Source organism: Dasypus novemcinctus, chromosome 3 (genome assembly GCF_030445035.2).
Source record: "Dasypus novemcinctus isolate mDasNov1 chromosome 3, mDasNov1.1.hap2, whole genome shotgun sequence".
Classification (NCBI taxonomy): Eukaryota; Metazoa; Chordata; class Mammalia; order Cingulata; family Dasypodidae; genus Dasypus; species Dasypus novemcinctus.
This window is the reverse complement of record NC_080675.1, coordinates 161141221-161154898: the sequence shown is the minus strand read 5'-3', so window position 1 is coordinate 161154898 and position 13678 is coordinate 161141221. Positions and strand designations below refer to the sequence as shown.

Here is a 13678-nt window from a genome sequence, read left to right as displayed (position 1 = left end):
GTTTCCCTTTAAGAGCTCCTTTTCTTTTAAAGTTGAATTTTAGGCAGCGAGGACTCTTACACTAGGGGGCAGACAGATACTGTACTTGCTCCAATCTTAAGCAATTTTTTCCCTCCCAGCATATGCTCTGATTTAGCACTGTAAATTTTTCAGAGGACCCAACTCTGACAGCCCCTGGTGATTTTCAAAGTACCACAAGCCAGTGGTTAAAAATTGCATTGACTTGGAAGTTCAGAGGGACACAATGGAAGCCCCTTTCCCTATTCATGGAGCTCCAGTGTGGTGGAAGAGAAAAACACACACGGACTAGATTGAGGGAAAGGAGGAATTCAATGAATCCTGGTGGACGGAACTGGTTTCTACAGACTCAGAGTTAAACTCTGCATTTGCTGGGGTCTGTATTCATATTGTGATTTAATCTGTAAAGAGTTACAGCCCATCGGGACAGTTTCTGCAAGAAAATCATACTCCTGGGTTTTGCGTGGGGTTTTTCTTTACGTCAAATGTTTTCCTAACTTCCTCTGGCCAAATTAAAACTTGCCATTCCTTTCATTAAAATCAATTTACATCTCCAATAAAAGACTGGGTTGGATATTTTTTTTAAAAACTAACAACATATTGATATTTATATGTTAAGTCTTAGAGCAGTTTTACTCAAGGCAAATGAGCAGCTCAGATGAAGACATTTGAAAATATTCCATCTCAGTCTGCAGTCCTGTCTCTTCTACTGTGCAGTAAAATTAACTACAGTTCATAGGTTTATTTATTTATTTATTTTGCTTTTAAACAGAATCCCCATAGTTGAATGAGTCCTAAAATACCCAGTGAAATTCTTCTGACTTCCTGACACTTTTGTGGTCGTGTGCCCAGCAGACTCCAATTCTGTAGGAGATAGCTGGGAAATTCTCCCTTTTAAATCTTAAGGCCAACAGAGGTACTTCGATTTCCAGAATTCTCTAGGTAGAGCGAGAGAACTATTGCTCCTCAAATTTTTCCTTTCGCATGTTTGCAAAAGGTGGTCTTGCTATGGAAGCTTCTGCAATCAGGAGACAAGATGAAGACTTCCCTGAATCAATCATTCCCATCTTCTACTAAACTGAGATGGGAATGCCCATTAGATTTCCTGTCTCGACCCCAGCACCCCCGTACCTGCATGAATTTGCCCCTAATCTACTGACAGTTGTAGCATTAGTCAATTCTTCCAATCGAAAAGGTTGCAATAAAGGGGGGAGGAGGGACTTTCTCTAAAAGTGATTTCTTTTCCATCCTTGAGGTCTTTTTCTAAAGAAAGTTTTGTTTTTGTCTCTAATCAACCTAAAATTCTCAGCCTGGCTTTGCTCTGTGGCAATCTCATTACATACCAGGTTTATGATGGTTCAGTGTCCACTACAGGATTTTTCTTTTTTACAATTTTCAAATACTCCCAGCACCTGCACCTTTAATGAAATACATGAATTCAGCAGAGAAAAGGTGAGGGCTAAGGAGGGTACAGGAGTAAGGCTTGAAGAGGAATTTTTCCTTCCCTAAAAACTAGCCCCTCTCGGCCCACATCATCGCTTCATCCCAATCTAGTATTCTGCCGGTGTATATAAAGAATATTGAATGCAAAGTGCAATTGACACATGACAATTATATGTATTGTTTTTAAAAAACCACCTTCATCTTTATTTTTTAAGCTCTCAAGGATGCTTTTCTATAGTCGTTAATTAACTCTTTCCATGTGCTCATTTTTCCAGGACCCCAGTGTCTTTTTTGTATAAAATATTTTGGTTGTTCATAAACCTGGTTGCTGACCAGTTAAGTTTTTTCTTGGTGTGAGGTGTGCATGACAGAGTCAGAATTTTCCTCTATAAATGTGGAATAATCACAATCCACTAACAGGTCATAATCAAGCAGAAAGGTTACTGCATTGCAATACAGTATGCCAGCGTGTTCAGTGGGGCTCTTCTCAATGTTTGATGTTTAAAACCACACACCCTGGAATTCAGATACACAACCTCTATTATTTTAGCATATTGAGCACACTGGTGTAGGCTATGAAGTTGTTCTTATTGCAGCGAATCTCTTGAGGTAGAATATGACCTGTGTGTGGCTTTTGTGAGATGTCCCGGCACTATTTCCAATTTGGGGCCGAATCTCTGGGTGTATTTTAATGACTATATGAATGCTTAAAAGGAAATTAAAGAACAATGAAGCCCGTACTCAAGTGTTCTATGACCTAGAAGCATAGTCGCTGAAGTCTTTGTCTGTGTACGTTGACAAATGTGCATCTGATACATGTGCGCTTACATGTGAGTACAGAGGGTGTGCACAAGCAGGCTGGGCGGCTGCCTCCGCCTGTCCATCAGGGGGGCAGAGGGTCTTTTTCCCTCTCACCGCGACTCAGTGTGTGGCAGGACGTTGGCTTTCGTGTAGGCTGAAACCAACGAGAGAGGCCAAAGTTGAGGAAAATTGATTTTAATTGCGTCATGACAATGAGATGAAGTCTACTTCTGCTTCTCAGCCTCCGAGATGCTTTATTTGAGCAATTAAAATGTCAGGCCACGTACCTGTGAGATGTTAACCCTACCAGCAAAAGACAGACACTGAATGGCTTTTGAGAGAGAGAGAAACGAGCCGCCAAATCGAGCAAGTGATCAGAGTTCAACAAGAGAACGGTCTCCCATCACCCGGATTTGGCCAAATCTTTCGTTTGTAAAATGCCTGCCAGCATAGTTCGCGGCCCTATCCCGCCCCCACCTTCCACCCCTGTGCAGAGAAAACAGGGAACTTTTCTCTTTTTCCGGCATCGCGGGTACAAAGATGCGCGGGGAGTCCCGGGTGGCGCGCGAGCAGCGGTCTCCGTGGCATCGCCAAGTTGCGAAAGGCGAAGTCCCCGAACCCATCCCAAGGCGCTCGCGGACCCTTTAAGAGGCGTTGTGTGTGCGCGCCGCGCTCGTCTCCCCGCCGGGGCGGAAACCTCGGGTGCGGGGCGCCGAGCGAGCCGGGCACCGCGCGCCCGGGGCCGGCGCGGGCCCATCCCCCGTGCGGCGGCGGCGGCGGCGGCGGCGGCGGCGGCCGCCCCCTCCCCTCCCCACCCCCACGCCCCCCCCCTCCCCACCCCCACGCCCCCCGCGCGCCCCGCGCCGCGGCCGCGACGCCGCTCGCGCTAGGACCGGGCTGCGCCCGCGGCCGCCATGGCGGGGCCGCCGCGCTCCGGCCAATGACGGCGAGGGGGCGGCGCGCGCGCGCCTGGCCAGGCCAACCCCGGCTGCTGCCTTATAAGGCGCGCCGTCGCCATGGCAACGTGCGCTAAGTTGCAGCAGTCGTGTCAAAGTTCACTATATAGAGAGCTCAGTGAGCTGAACGCGGAGAAGCCACTTCTGCCAGCCCCGGCGCCTATAAATCGCATTCCCTCCCGCGCCCCCCTTTTTAGCATATTTGATCACTTTGATTCTCTGTTCTTTTCTCTCCGCGGTGTGTGTGTGCGTGCGCGCGTGTGTGTTTTCTTCTCCTCCTCCTCCTCTCCCCGAGTTGCCTCCTTTCTCCGGGTGCCGAGCTGCCTTTTTTCCCCTCTTTCATTCTCTCTCCCCGTCTCTCTCTCCCCCCTCTGCGCACGGAGGATGTGCTTCTAGGTGGTGATCTGCCCTCCTCTCTCTCTTTTATCATTTCTCCCCCGCCGCCGGCGAGTTGACTCTTTCCCTATGTGTGTGAGGCGGCGGCGGCAGCAGCAGCAGCAGCAGCGGCTCCGGCGGCGGCGGCAGCAGCGGCAGCAGCGGCTTCAGCGGCGGCGGCGGCGCTAGACGCGGCGGCTCCGGGCCCGACCCGGCGGCTCCGGCGGCGGCGGCGGCGGCTCCGGCGGCGGCGGCGGCCCGGGCGGCCGGCGGGGAGCGGCGAGCGGCCTCCAGCCGGCGAAAGCGGGCGGCAGCGGCCGGAGCGAGCGCGGCGCGCGCCGGGCGCCCGGGGCAGGCGGCGGCGGCGGCGGCCCAGCGCCAGGACGACGCCGCGCAGCGCCCGACGCGGACCACTTTCATGCTGATTCCCCCGGACCCGGGCAGCGCTCCGGCCACTCCGCGGGCCGCCGGCCTCCGCCCCGGCCTGCCCGGCTCCCTGGGCGCGCCCGCGCCCGCGCCCGGCGCCTCCGCTCTCCTAGTCCTCCTGATTTCGATGGCTTTCCTGAATGGCTGACTGTGGGCTGCCCTGGACTTGGCCCCCGGACAGTCGCCTCTCCTCCTCCTCCTCTTCCTCCTCCTCTTCCTCCTCCTCCTCCAACTCCTCGGCTGCACACCAGCTCTGAGAGCGAGAGAGTGAGCGAGAGAGGGAGGGAGAGAGTGAGAGCGAGCGAGATCTTTGGAGAGATTTTTTTTGCCTCCTACTTCTGTCTTGAAGCCAGACAATCGACTTGCAGCTCTCCCTCCCCTCCCTCTCTCTCTCCACGTTCTGCTCCCACTCGCTCTCCCCCGTCCCCTTCCCCTCCCCTCCCGGCGGAAAGCCCCCCGAAACCAACAAAGCTGAGCCGAGGGAAACAAACAAAACAAACACACCGGGCCAGACAAGCAATCGACAAAACTTTGCAAAAGCAAAACAAAAAAGGAAAAACTAACCAACCTCAACCAACCAGCCCCCGAGCCACCCGGGGCGCCCTCCCGCGCCCTCGCACCCTCGCACACACAAAAGGCGGCGCGCCGGAGTCCGAGACCCGGGAGCCGCCGCCGCCCCGCCGCCGCCCGCAGCCAGGGGAGCAGGAAGTCCGGACGCGGCCCCCATAGATATGGCAATGGTAGTCAGCACGTGGCGCGACCCCCAGGACGAGGTGCCCGGCTCGCAGGGCAGCCAGGCCTCGCAGGCGCCGCCCGTGCCCGGCCCGCCGCCCGGCGCCCCGCACACGCCACAGACGCCGGGCCAAGGGGGCCCGGCCAGCACGCCGGCCCAGACGGCGGCGGGCGGCCAGGGCGGCCCGGGCGGTCCGGGCGGCGACAAGCAGCAGCAGCAGCAACACATCGAGTGCGTGGTGTGCGGGGACAAGTCGAGCGGCAAGCACTACGGCCAGTTCACGTGCGAGGGCTGCAAGAGCTTCTTCAAGCGCAGCGTACGGAGGAACCTGAGCTACACGTGCCGCGCCAACCGGAACTGTCCCATCGACCAGCACCACCGCAACCAGTGCCAGTACTGCCGCCTCAAAAAGTGCCTCAAAGTGGGCATGAGACGGGAAGGTATCGGCCTCTCATTTCTCCCCCCACTCCCCACCCCTTCCCCCGGCCCGGGGTCCTGGGGCCCTGGGTGCATTTGGCTAGCCTGCTTTAGGTAAGGAACCAGAAGTCCCAAGCTCTTCTCTTCGAATCGCAGCCGAAAGGGGCTTTGTACTAGAAGCGAGTTTGGCACTGGAACCCAGACCCCAAATCCGCATGCTTTCAAGGGCCGACAGATTTCTCTTCGAGCTCTCCTCGCTCTTCGGGCTATTTGCATTTTCTTTGCACTGAGCGCGAGTTCATTCGAGTTCGCCTTTCTCTGCATGGGATGGGGTGGTGGTTGTTTTTTAGAGCCTGGTTTACTTCTCGCTCTCGCTCTCTGAATCTCTCTCATTTTTCCTGCATGTTCAACAGACGTCCCTCCTCCCCACCTCTCTCCCCAGCCCCCACCCACTAAAAAAAAAAAAACCAACAACCTGAGATTGTACTTTTGTACAGGAGGTTCAAATTACAAATGGCAATTTTATGCACTTCGCCGTATTAACGCTGCCGCCCGGGCAGCGCTCATGTGACCCTCCGTGGATTAACATTCTGCGTCAAAAAAAAAAAAAAAACACCTCTGTTTTCTTTTTTTCCTTTCACTTTTGAGAGGAGGAGAACGCGATAGGAATTAGGGAAAGGGTGGGCAAGGGGCCTGGGCGGCTGCTTTCGCTCCGCGCGAGTTGGGTCTTTTGTGATATAAAATTCGCCGAGCCTGCGAGCCGTGCTCGGCCAATGGCGCGCTCGGCGCCGGGCGCGGGCTCCGGGTTGGGGCGAGCGAACGCCGGGGTTTCTTTGTGTTTCTGCGAGAGCGACTCGCCCGGTCCGGCGTCAGACCACAGCCCGGGCCCGAGCCTCCGCTGGCTGTCCCCGGCCCTCTCGGGCCCTTGCCGGGCTCGGCCGGCGCCGGCCGCCGCCTCCGCCTCTCCCCGGCTTCCTCTCGCCTCGGCCGGCCTCTCTCTCCGCTCTCTCCCTTCTCCCGCTCGAGCACGTTGACCCGGCGGGCGCCAGACCTCGGTTTGCTCCTCGCGTCTCTCGCCGGCGACTCTCCGCCGGATTGGGGCTGGGGCTGCTGGGTGTGGAGGAGAGTCGTGTCAGGGCGGCCGCAGGCCATGTGGGGTGAAACCTTGGGTCTTTGGCAAAAGCGCCTCACCCTACCCCCAGACTCGCCCCTCCCGTTTCTTCTCCTCCAATCCATAAGAAATAGCTGTTTAGCTGTAAAGAAGAAGGAAGAAAAATAAATAAATGCCCCCAGAATTACATCCCGTTCACAGCGCCAGGGACCCCGAGGCAATGTGGCCAATTCCGGGTCCTCGGCGGCCCAGTCCCGAGCGGGCCTCGGAGGCGAGTGTGCAGCTCAGGCCGCCAGGGCCTGCCTGGGTGGTGGTTTGAGAGCAGTGGATCCGGGCGCCCGGAGACTCCCAGGTCTGTGGTCCTGGCGGCCTCTTCGAGCGGGCAGGCCCGCCTGGCTCCTGCGCGCCTCTGGGCCTGGGGCAGGTGGGGGTCGGGCGGGGGCAGACCCCCCGCCGGGGGAGCTGGCGCCTCGGCTGGTCTTTAACTGCTGAGTGTCTCCTTTCCTCCCCACAGCGGTGCAGAGGGGCAGGATGCCGCCCACCCAGCCGACCCACGGGCAGTTCGCGCTGACCAACGGGGACCCCCTCAACTGCCACTCGTACCTGTCCGGATATATTTCCCTGCTCCTGCGCGCTGAGCCCTATCCCACGTCGCGCTTCGGCAGCCAGTGCATGCAGCCCAACAACATCATGGGCATCGAGAACATTTGCGAACTGGCCGCGCGGATGCTGTTCAGCGCCGTCGAGTGGGCCCGGAACATCCCCTTCTTCCCCGACCTGCAGATCACCGACCAGGTAGCCCTGCTTCGCCTCACCTGGAGCGAGCTGTTCGTGCTGAACGCGGCGCAGTGCTCCATGCCCCTCCATGTCGCCCCGCTCCTGGCCGCTGCCGGCCTGCACGCCTCACCCATGTCCGCCGACCGGGTGGTCGCCTTTATGGACCACATACGGATCTTCCAAGAGCAAGTGGAGAAGCTCAAGGCACTGCACGTCGACTCAGCCGAGTACAGCTGCCTCAAGGCCATAGTCTTGTTCACCTCAGGTAGGAAGGAGCCCTGCTCTCTTGTGCTGGAAAAACTAAAGGCCAGACCTGTCCACCTGCCCAAGGGCTCCCAAATCTCAATTAGGGGCCAGGAAACCTGGGAGTCCCCAGGGCCAGCCCTGCCTCCCTCTTAAAAGGACCAACTGTTGAGTGCAACTTGAAGTGTGAAGTTGTACAGCAGCTGGGACCCACCAGGCCTGTCCTGGGCAGGGGGGGGTGGGGGGCTGCAGGAAGCAGAGCTGCAGGGAGGATGCTTCAAACACAGACCCCCCACATGGGCCAGGGGGAAGCCTCTCAGGCCTATGACCCACCTGCAGTGGCAAGATTGGGCTCCTCTCCCTGCTGAGGCCTCTAGGCCAGCTGAGCTCTGGTATCCCCTCAACCCCTTGGCTCTCTCTGGCACCCTGGCTGGGCCTCTGAGAGATGCCCCCTGGGCACCGGGGCAGCACTGGCATCTTCCCTGCAGGGCAAAACTTTGCCTGTTAACTCAGTAGAAATTGGCGCTCCAGGCAAACCCAACCTGTGGGCAGCAATTTTCAAAATCATATTGTTATTAAAATAAGGCTGGCTGCCAAGAGAGGGGCAGGGGCTACCTGGAAGGGGCAAGAGGAGGGAAGGGGCCATGGTAGCGCTTTAGAATGTCTGCAGAGAGTTGAAGGCTCTGACCTCTTGCTTCCCCTGCCCAGGCAAACACATACAGCGTTTTCCAACAACCCAAAGTGTATTCCAACTTGGGTTGGATACAAATGTTGCCCGAGTTATAAAACCATCATTGACTCCATTATGAAATCTAATTAGTTTGCATGTAGTTTCACCTGTGTGAGTAATAGATCTGATATTAATGAACTCTTGAGGCCAAATGATTTTTGAAGGTGTCTGGCTTACCAATCCGGACCACACCTGAGCCTCTTGGCTGCCTCCAGGCTGAGTTCATCACAGCCCAGGTGGGTGGAAATCACCCCCTCCACATTCTTGTACTAAGTTGTCAGCTGATCCCTTTGTCACAGTTGAGAAGGGAAAGGGGTTCCCGATTAAGAATGATAAACATGTGGATGTTGGCAGGACTTGGACGGAACCTCCTCACCCGCTGCCGTTTTTCAAGCTCATTCTCAGGAAACCAGGAAGGATGTATAGTTCGTGTGGGAAACAAAAAGGGGGTTCACTCTCTCTTCCTGATTGTCTGAAGGAAGTCTGGGGAACCAAGGCACCAACTGAATCTATGCCAGGTTCTGAGTCCTCAAGCTGCTTTTATACATTGCTGCTTTTCACCTAAAATATGCCACCACCCCTAGCCACCCCCAGCCACCTCCAAATCTGCCTTAGGAAGTCTTAGAGCAGTTAATGAGAGGGCAGTGCCTGGGCAGGGAAGAGCTGTAAGCTGAGGCTTGGATCTGAATTTTTTTTCTTGGCAAGGGAGGGGGGCGGGGGCTGGGAACTGTCATCTGTAGGACGTTTGCCTGATGCAAATGTACAGGCCAGAGACTCCCCTACCCCACAGCCACCTTACCCCACCCCACAACCGGAGACTTCCCAGACCATGGAGTGGTTGTTAATTTCTTGATATCATTGTTAACTCATAGCCTCTTGGTTGGTCTTCAGAGGAAAGAAATGCCTGATACTGTTGTAACAGTTTAATTTATTACTATTTGCAAAAATGTGGAGGGCTGTGGGGAAAATGCAAATCGCCTCACAAAGAGATAAAGGTTGCTGTTATCTGATTCGGGGGAGATATGTAGTACCACCACAGAGGGAAGGAGACTTATGCAACAGATTTAAAAATCCCTGACCACAGACACCTATGCATGCATTCCCATAAGCCAGCAGAGCCCTAGAGAAGGTTGCAAGTGTATCCTGGATCTTGTGGTGGAGGTGGTGGCGGCTGTTTTCCAACCTCTGCTTTAATGATTCACAATATGCATGTGTTAGTCCCAGTCTTGTCTGCGGAGCCCGGAAAGGTCAGGTCACAACCTGCACCGCCTTCGCAGAGGAGCCTCTCATTTCAAAGGCACTTATTGTATTTTCACGAATCAGAAAAAGAAAAGTGTTTTCCTGCAGATAACGGGGGTGGGGTGCTTCTTGGAGGGACCTGGGTTTTTTGTTGGTTTTTTTTAATAATAATAAAGGAGGGAGTGGAAGAAAGAGAGGAGAAAGGGGGGGAAAGAAACAGCTCAAATGAACAGAGAGATCACAGTTTGCATGGCCGCCCTTCAATAGGCTAAACTGACAAGATCAGTTTTAAAGGGCCACTTAAATCAGTTTCAAAGACTAGAGAAAAACGAGTCGCCCTCTTTGGGCAGAATCTGAGGCTGGGTCATGAACGCCATTACTCCGGGCTGGGCCAGGTTGGTGCTTCCCCACCCCCACCCCACTATATAATTATAAGCCAAACAATTATTTACAGAGGAGAAGGGGGAGGAGCTCTGGCAGTTTGGGTTTCATGCATTTGTCTGTTTACTGACTTTGGTCAGATTCACCCAATGCACTTTTGCTTGGACCTCCCAGTGACCCAGCCTGAGGACTGGGGCAGTGAAAGCCCACAGCACACTCAGCTGTATTTCACACTGAGCTGTGAGCTGAGGTGATTGCCCCCTGCCCCCCACCCCAAGTTTTCCATACATTGGCATTTGCAGGAACTCTGGTTGGGGCAGTTTGACAGAGCATTTTGCACACACTTCATGTGATCCCTTTCAAACCTCTTAATCTAATGACTGAATTCTTCTTTTTTAAAAAACTTTCTTCCAGATGCCTGTGGTCTTTCTGATGTAGCCCATGTGGAAAGCTTGCAGGAAAAGTCCCAGTGTGCTTTGGAAGAATACGTTAGGAGCCAGTACCCCAACCAGCCAACGCGATTCGGAAAGCTTTTGCTTCGCCTCCCTTCCCTCCGCACCGTCTCCTCCTCAGTCATAGAGCAATTGTTTTTCGTCCGTTTGGTAGGTAAAACCCCCATCGAAACCCTCATCCGGGATATGTTACTGTCCGGCAGCAGTTTTAACTGGCCGTATATGGCAATTCAATAAATAAATAAATAAAAATAAGAAGGGGGAGTGAAACAGAGAGAAAGAAAAGGCAAGACTGGTTTGTTTTCTTAAATTCCTTCTGTTAAGAAAGGATATAAAAGGATGTTACAAGTTTGCTAAAAGAAGAGAGGGGAAGAATTTAATGGACTGTGAATTTCAAAAAAAAAAAAGACTGTCAAATGAACTTTTACAGAATGCATTAAAAAAAAAACTCCTGTGTCGGTCAGAACAACTTGCTACTTATCATTTTTTGTATAAAAAGGAAATTAGTCTTTTTCTTTTTTTGGTAAATTTTTGAAAAATATTGCTAAAGTGCATTTAAGGAGATTGGGAGAAAATTAGCAGAATGGAGAAAGTAAGTCTTTTTTTTTTCCAAATTATTAATTGTCCTGTGTCTATGTACCTCTAGCTGTTCTTTTTTGTACTTTTCTGGTTCCAAACCAGTTTATTCTGTGGTTCTATAATAAGTTTTGATATAATCTTGGCTTCTTAAAAACTGTGTATCCTTAAAATATATGTTCTGCAAGAATTAAAACTGAGTCCATGAAAATATCATAGGAAGACATAAAACTTTTAAAAGGCAACTCAAAGATGATGGAAACGCACTTACAAGTGGTGACCAAAAATTTTAGGTGAAATTGAGCACTCTAATTAGAGAACTGGAGGAACCACATACAACACTTAACTTCCCCTACCCCGCCTCCCCCCAAAAGACACCACGACAAACCTAGCTTTTTAAAAATATTTTAAGAAAGAGAATGAACTGTGGAATTTATTGGCAGCCAAGGAATGTGTCCAAGACACATGCTGAGGTTTTGAATAAAAAGTGAACTTTTGTAATTTGAATTGGGTCCCGCTTAGTTCTTGAATTGTTATGAAAATCCTATATCTGTTTGTATATTTGCAAACCCTTTGTATTATAATTGTTGATATCTTCCCTTTTTAAAAAATACCATTGAAATCAGCATGACAAAATAACACTGTTGGCACTTATAGGTAACGTGATTGATTCAGTATCTTAGAGTTTACAGTTTGTGTTTTTAAAAAAACTGAAGGTTTTTTTTTTAAGTGCAACATTTCTGTATACTGTAAAAGTTATAATAACTGAACTGTTTGGTCGAGTCTTTGTGTGTTATATTCCAAGGAAAATTGAAAGTATTCAGAAATTAAAATATTATTTGATATCTGAAACCTGTTTGGCTGTCCCCACTCACTGTCTTTCCATCGAGAAGACCCCTGTGAGTTCTCACTGAGCGCAGCCAGGGGCTCCATTGGTTTACTCTCTGCAGCCAGTTTGTTCAAAGGTGGACTAGTGTATTTGCCTGTTCAATGTGGGTGCATACTGGTGGGGGGAAGCTGAAGTTAATGGTTTATCTATGGTTTAGGAAGTGCCATACTGATTTAGTAAACCACCCCCATTTACCTAATCCTCCTTTTAATTAAAAATGGATTTTCCAGGAAAAAAAGAGGCCCTTATATTTGCCACACGTAAGTGCCTGCTAAGGGAAGGTGTTGTGAGAAGTATTAGAAATCTTGAGATCAGTATCTATTTTATGATAAAAAATACTCTTTTGTACATTTCTGACAGTTACACAGACGATGGTTCAAGCAAGCTAATCAGTATTGTAAATAGAGGGCAGTTGTTTGCAATGAATTTTTCCTTAAGTAGGTGTGATTTTTTAAAATATTCTGTGGTTCTCATCTAGTGTGGCTGTTGAGAGGATTTCAAATCCAGTGATATGTCTAAAAGCGCTGGAGGGTCTGTTTTTAATGTATATGTGATAACTTGCAGTTGGCTGCCTCTCCCCTCCCCCCTTTACCCTCAGTCTGAGAGTATGACCATGGGTCAGGGGAATCTCATCCATTGAAGTTATGTACATAAAAACACATCGACACTTTGACATTTCAGATTGTGTAGATCCAATCTGTACTCCTCTTGGAATCCTTTGTCCTTAGAATCCAAATTAAGAAAAGAAGGAAAAGAGAGGAAGAAGGAAGGAAGGGAAGGAAGGAAGGAAGGAAGGGAGGGAGGGAGGGAGGAAGGAAGGGATAAGAGAAAGAGGAAGGAAGAAAAGGAAGAGAGGGAGGAAGGGAGGAAGAAGAGAGAAAGGGAAACTTTGCAGGGTGCGCTGTTTTGGAAGTAGCAACTATTTTGTTTTGGAGTTATTTTTTTTCCTTCTTTTTTCCTGGTTTAGAGAAAGCTCAGTGCATGGGAGCTTGCAATTTTGTTCTTACTGAGGCTTTCCAGCAAAATGCCCCCCCCCACCAATAACTAACTTTATTCTGGTTTCATTTAAAAACGGGTGGGGGGGTGATAAAGAAGGTAATAGAAAAGGGATCATTTTGTAAAGTGTATTCAACTTTGATCCTTAGTTCCAGTCAATACGTGTAGACCAGAAAAAAGCCTGTCTGATTTGTGCATTTGAGCAGTTTTCCATTTGACCCTCAGCTTCTTTCTGTAGATATATACATATATAAATATAAGTATGTTCTTACGGCAGAGTATCGCTGACCTTTAGATCGAGGTTTTGTCGGTTGTTGTTTATTTTCGCCTCTTGCAAGTGCTATCCATGTGAGTGTGTGGAGTTTCTCTAATAAGTAAAATGCAGGCCCTTTACCTTGTTTGTTTTGTGTTAGTTTATTGTACACAGCCATTTGTTGTAAATTATTATTGGCATTAAATTATAATTTATGATTTTCAAAGCAAAAGACAGTCCCTGTTTTATTATGCTTTAAGCATGTGTTCTAGACGTTGGAAATCTCTCATTCTAAGTTTCAGCAATGAGTTTGGGGTCTGCGAGGCAGAACACAGGACCCAAAATTTTTCAGAAGGTTAAAACAAAACCCCTTGTATATGTTTAGAGTGGCCGGAGGAGGATCTGTTTAGAGTCTTGAGTTCGGTTTAAGTTTATTGCATTTAAAGAAAGTTTTTCTTTTCACGCTGAGTTAGAACAAAAGATCTTTGCTGCGACTGAATTGGACAAAAGAGGAGGGCTGGGACCCAGCGAGTGCGTTCTGTGTGAAATTGACGAGATCTTTTAAAAAGCTGCTAAACATGGCGACTCTTTCCCTTTAAGTGTCTCTTTTTCCTTGCTGGGTTTTTTTTTTTTTTTTTTCCTTCTTCTTTCTTCCCCGTCTGATCAGAGCTCGCTTTATTTCTTTTCCCAACGCCGCTCCCCCTCCTCCTCTTGGCGCTCGGGGGTGTGAGAGAACCCAGTTAGACGCGAAGTGCAACAATAGTTCCAGGAGAGAGAGAGAGGCGATCGCTGCCTCTCGCCACTTTCAGACAGACCTGGGGAAAGGCTGAGCCGGGGGCGGGGGGTTCCGGCCGGTCCGCTT

The 13678-nt window shown here is 50.7% G+C and overlaps 1 protein-coding gene across 1 annotated transcript; it reads left to right on the top strand.

Moving 5' to 3' along the window:
• The first annotated feature begins 4587 nt into the window (after positions 1-4587).
• NR2F2 (nuclear receptor subfamily 2 group F member 2) lies at positions 4588-11530 on the top strand. The gene is made up of 3 exons (XM_004468101.5): positions 4588-5192; positions 6795-7322; positions 10065-11530. The coding sequence occupies exons 1-3, from the start codon at positions 4751-4753 to the stop codon at positions 10337-10339; spliced, it is 1245 nt and encodes a 414-aa protein (XP_004468158.3). The 5' UTR covers positions 4588-4750; the 3' UTR covers positions 10340-11530.
• The last annotated feature ends 2148 nt before the right edge of the window (positions 11531-13678 follow it).

Bases quoted from the DNA above. Each gene is read 5' to 3' on its own strand.
- NR2F2 (XM_004468101.5), top strand. From the start codon at position 4,751: ATGGCAATGGTAGTCAGCACGTGGCGCGACCCCCAGGACGAGGTGCCC. The intron at 5,193-6,794 runs GTATCGGCCTCT...TCCTCCCCACAG, and splicing joins AGTGGGCATGAGACGGGAAG to CGGTGCAGAGGGGCAGGATG. The intron at 7,323-10,064 runs GTAGGAAGGAGC...ACTTTCTTCCAG, and splicing joins CATAGTCTTGTTCACCTCAG to ATGCCTGTGGTCTTTCTGAT.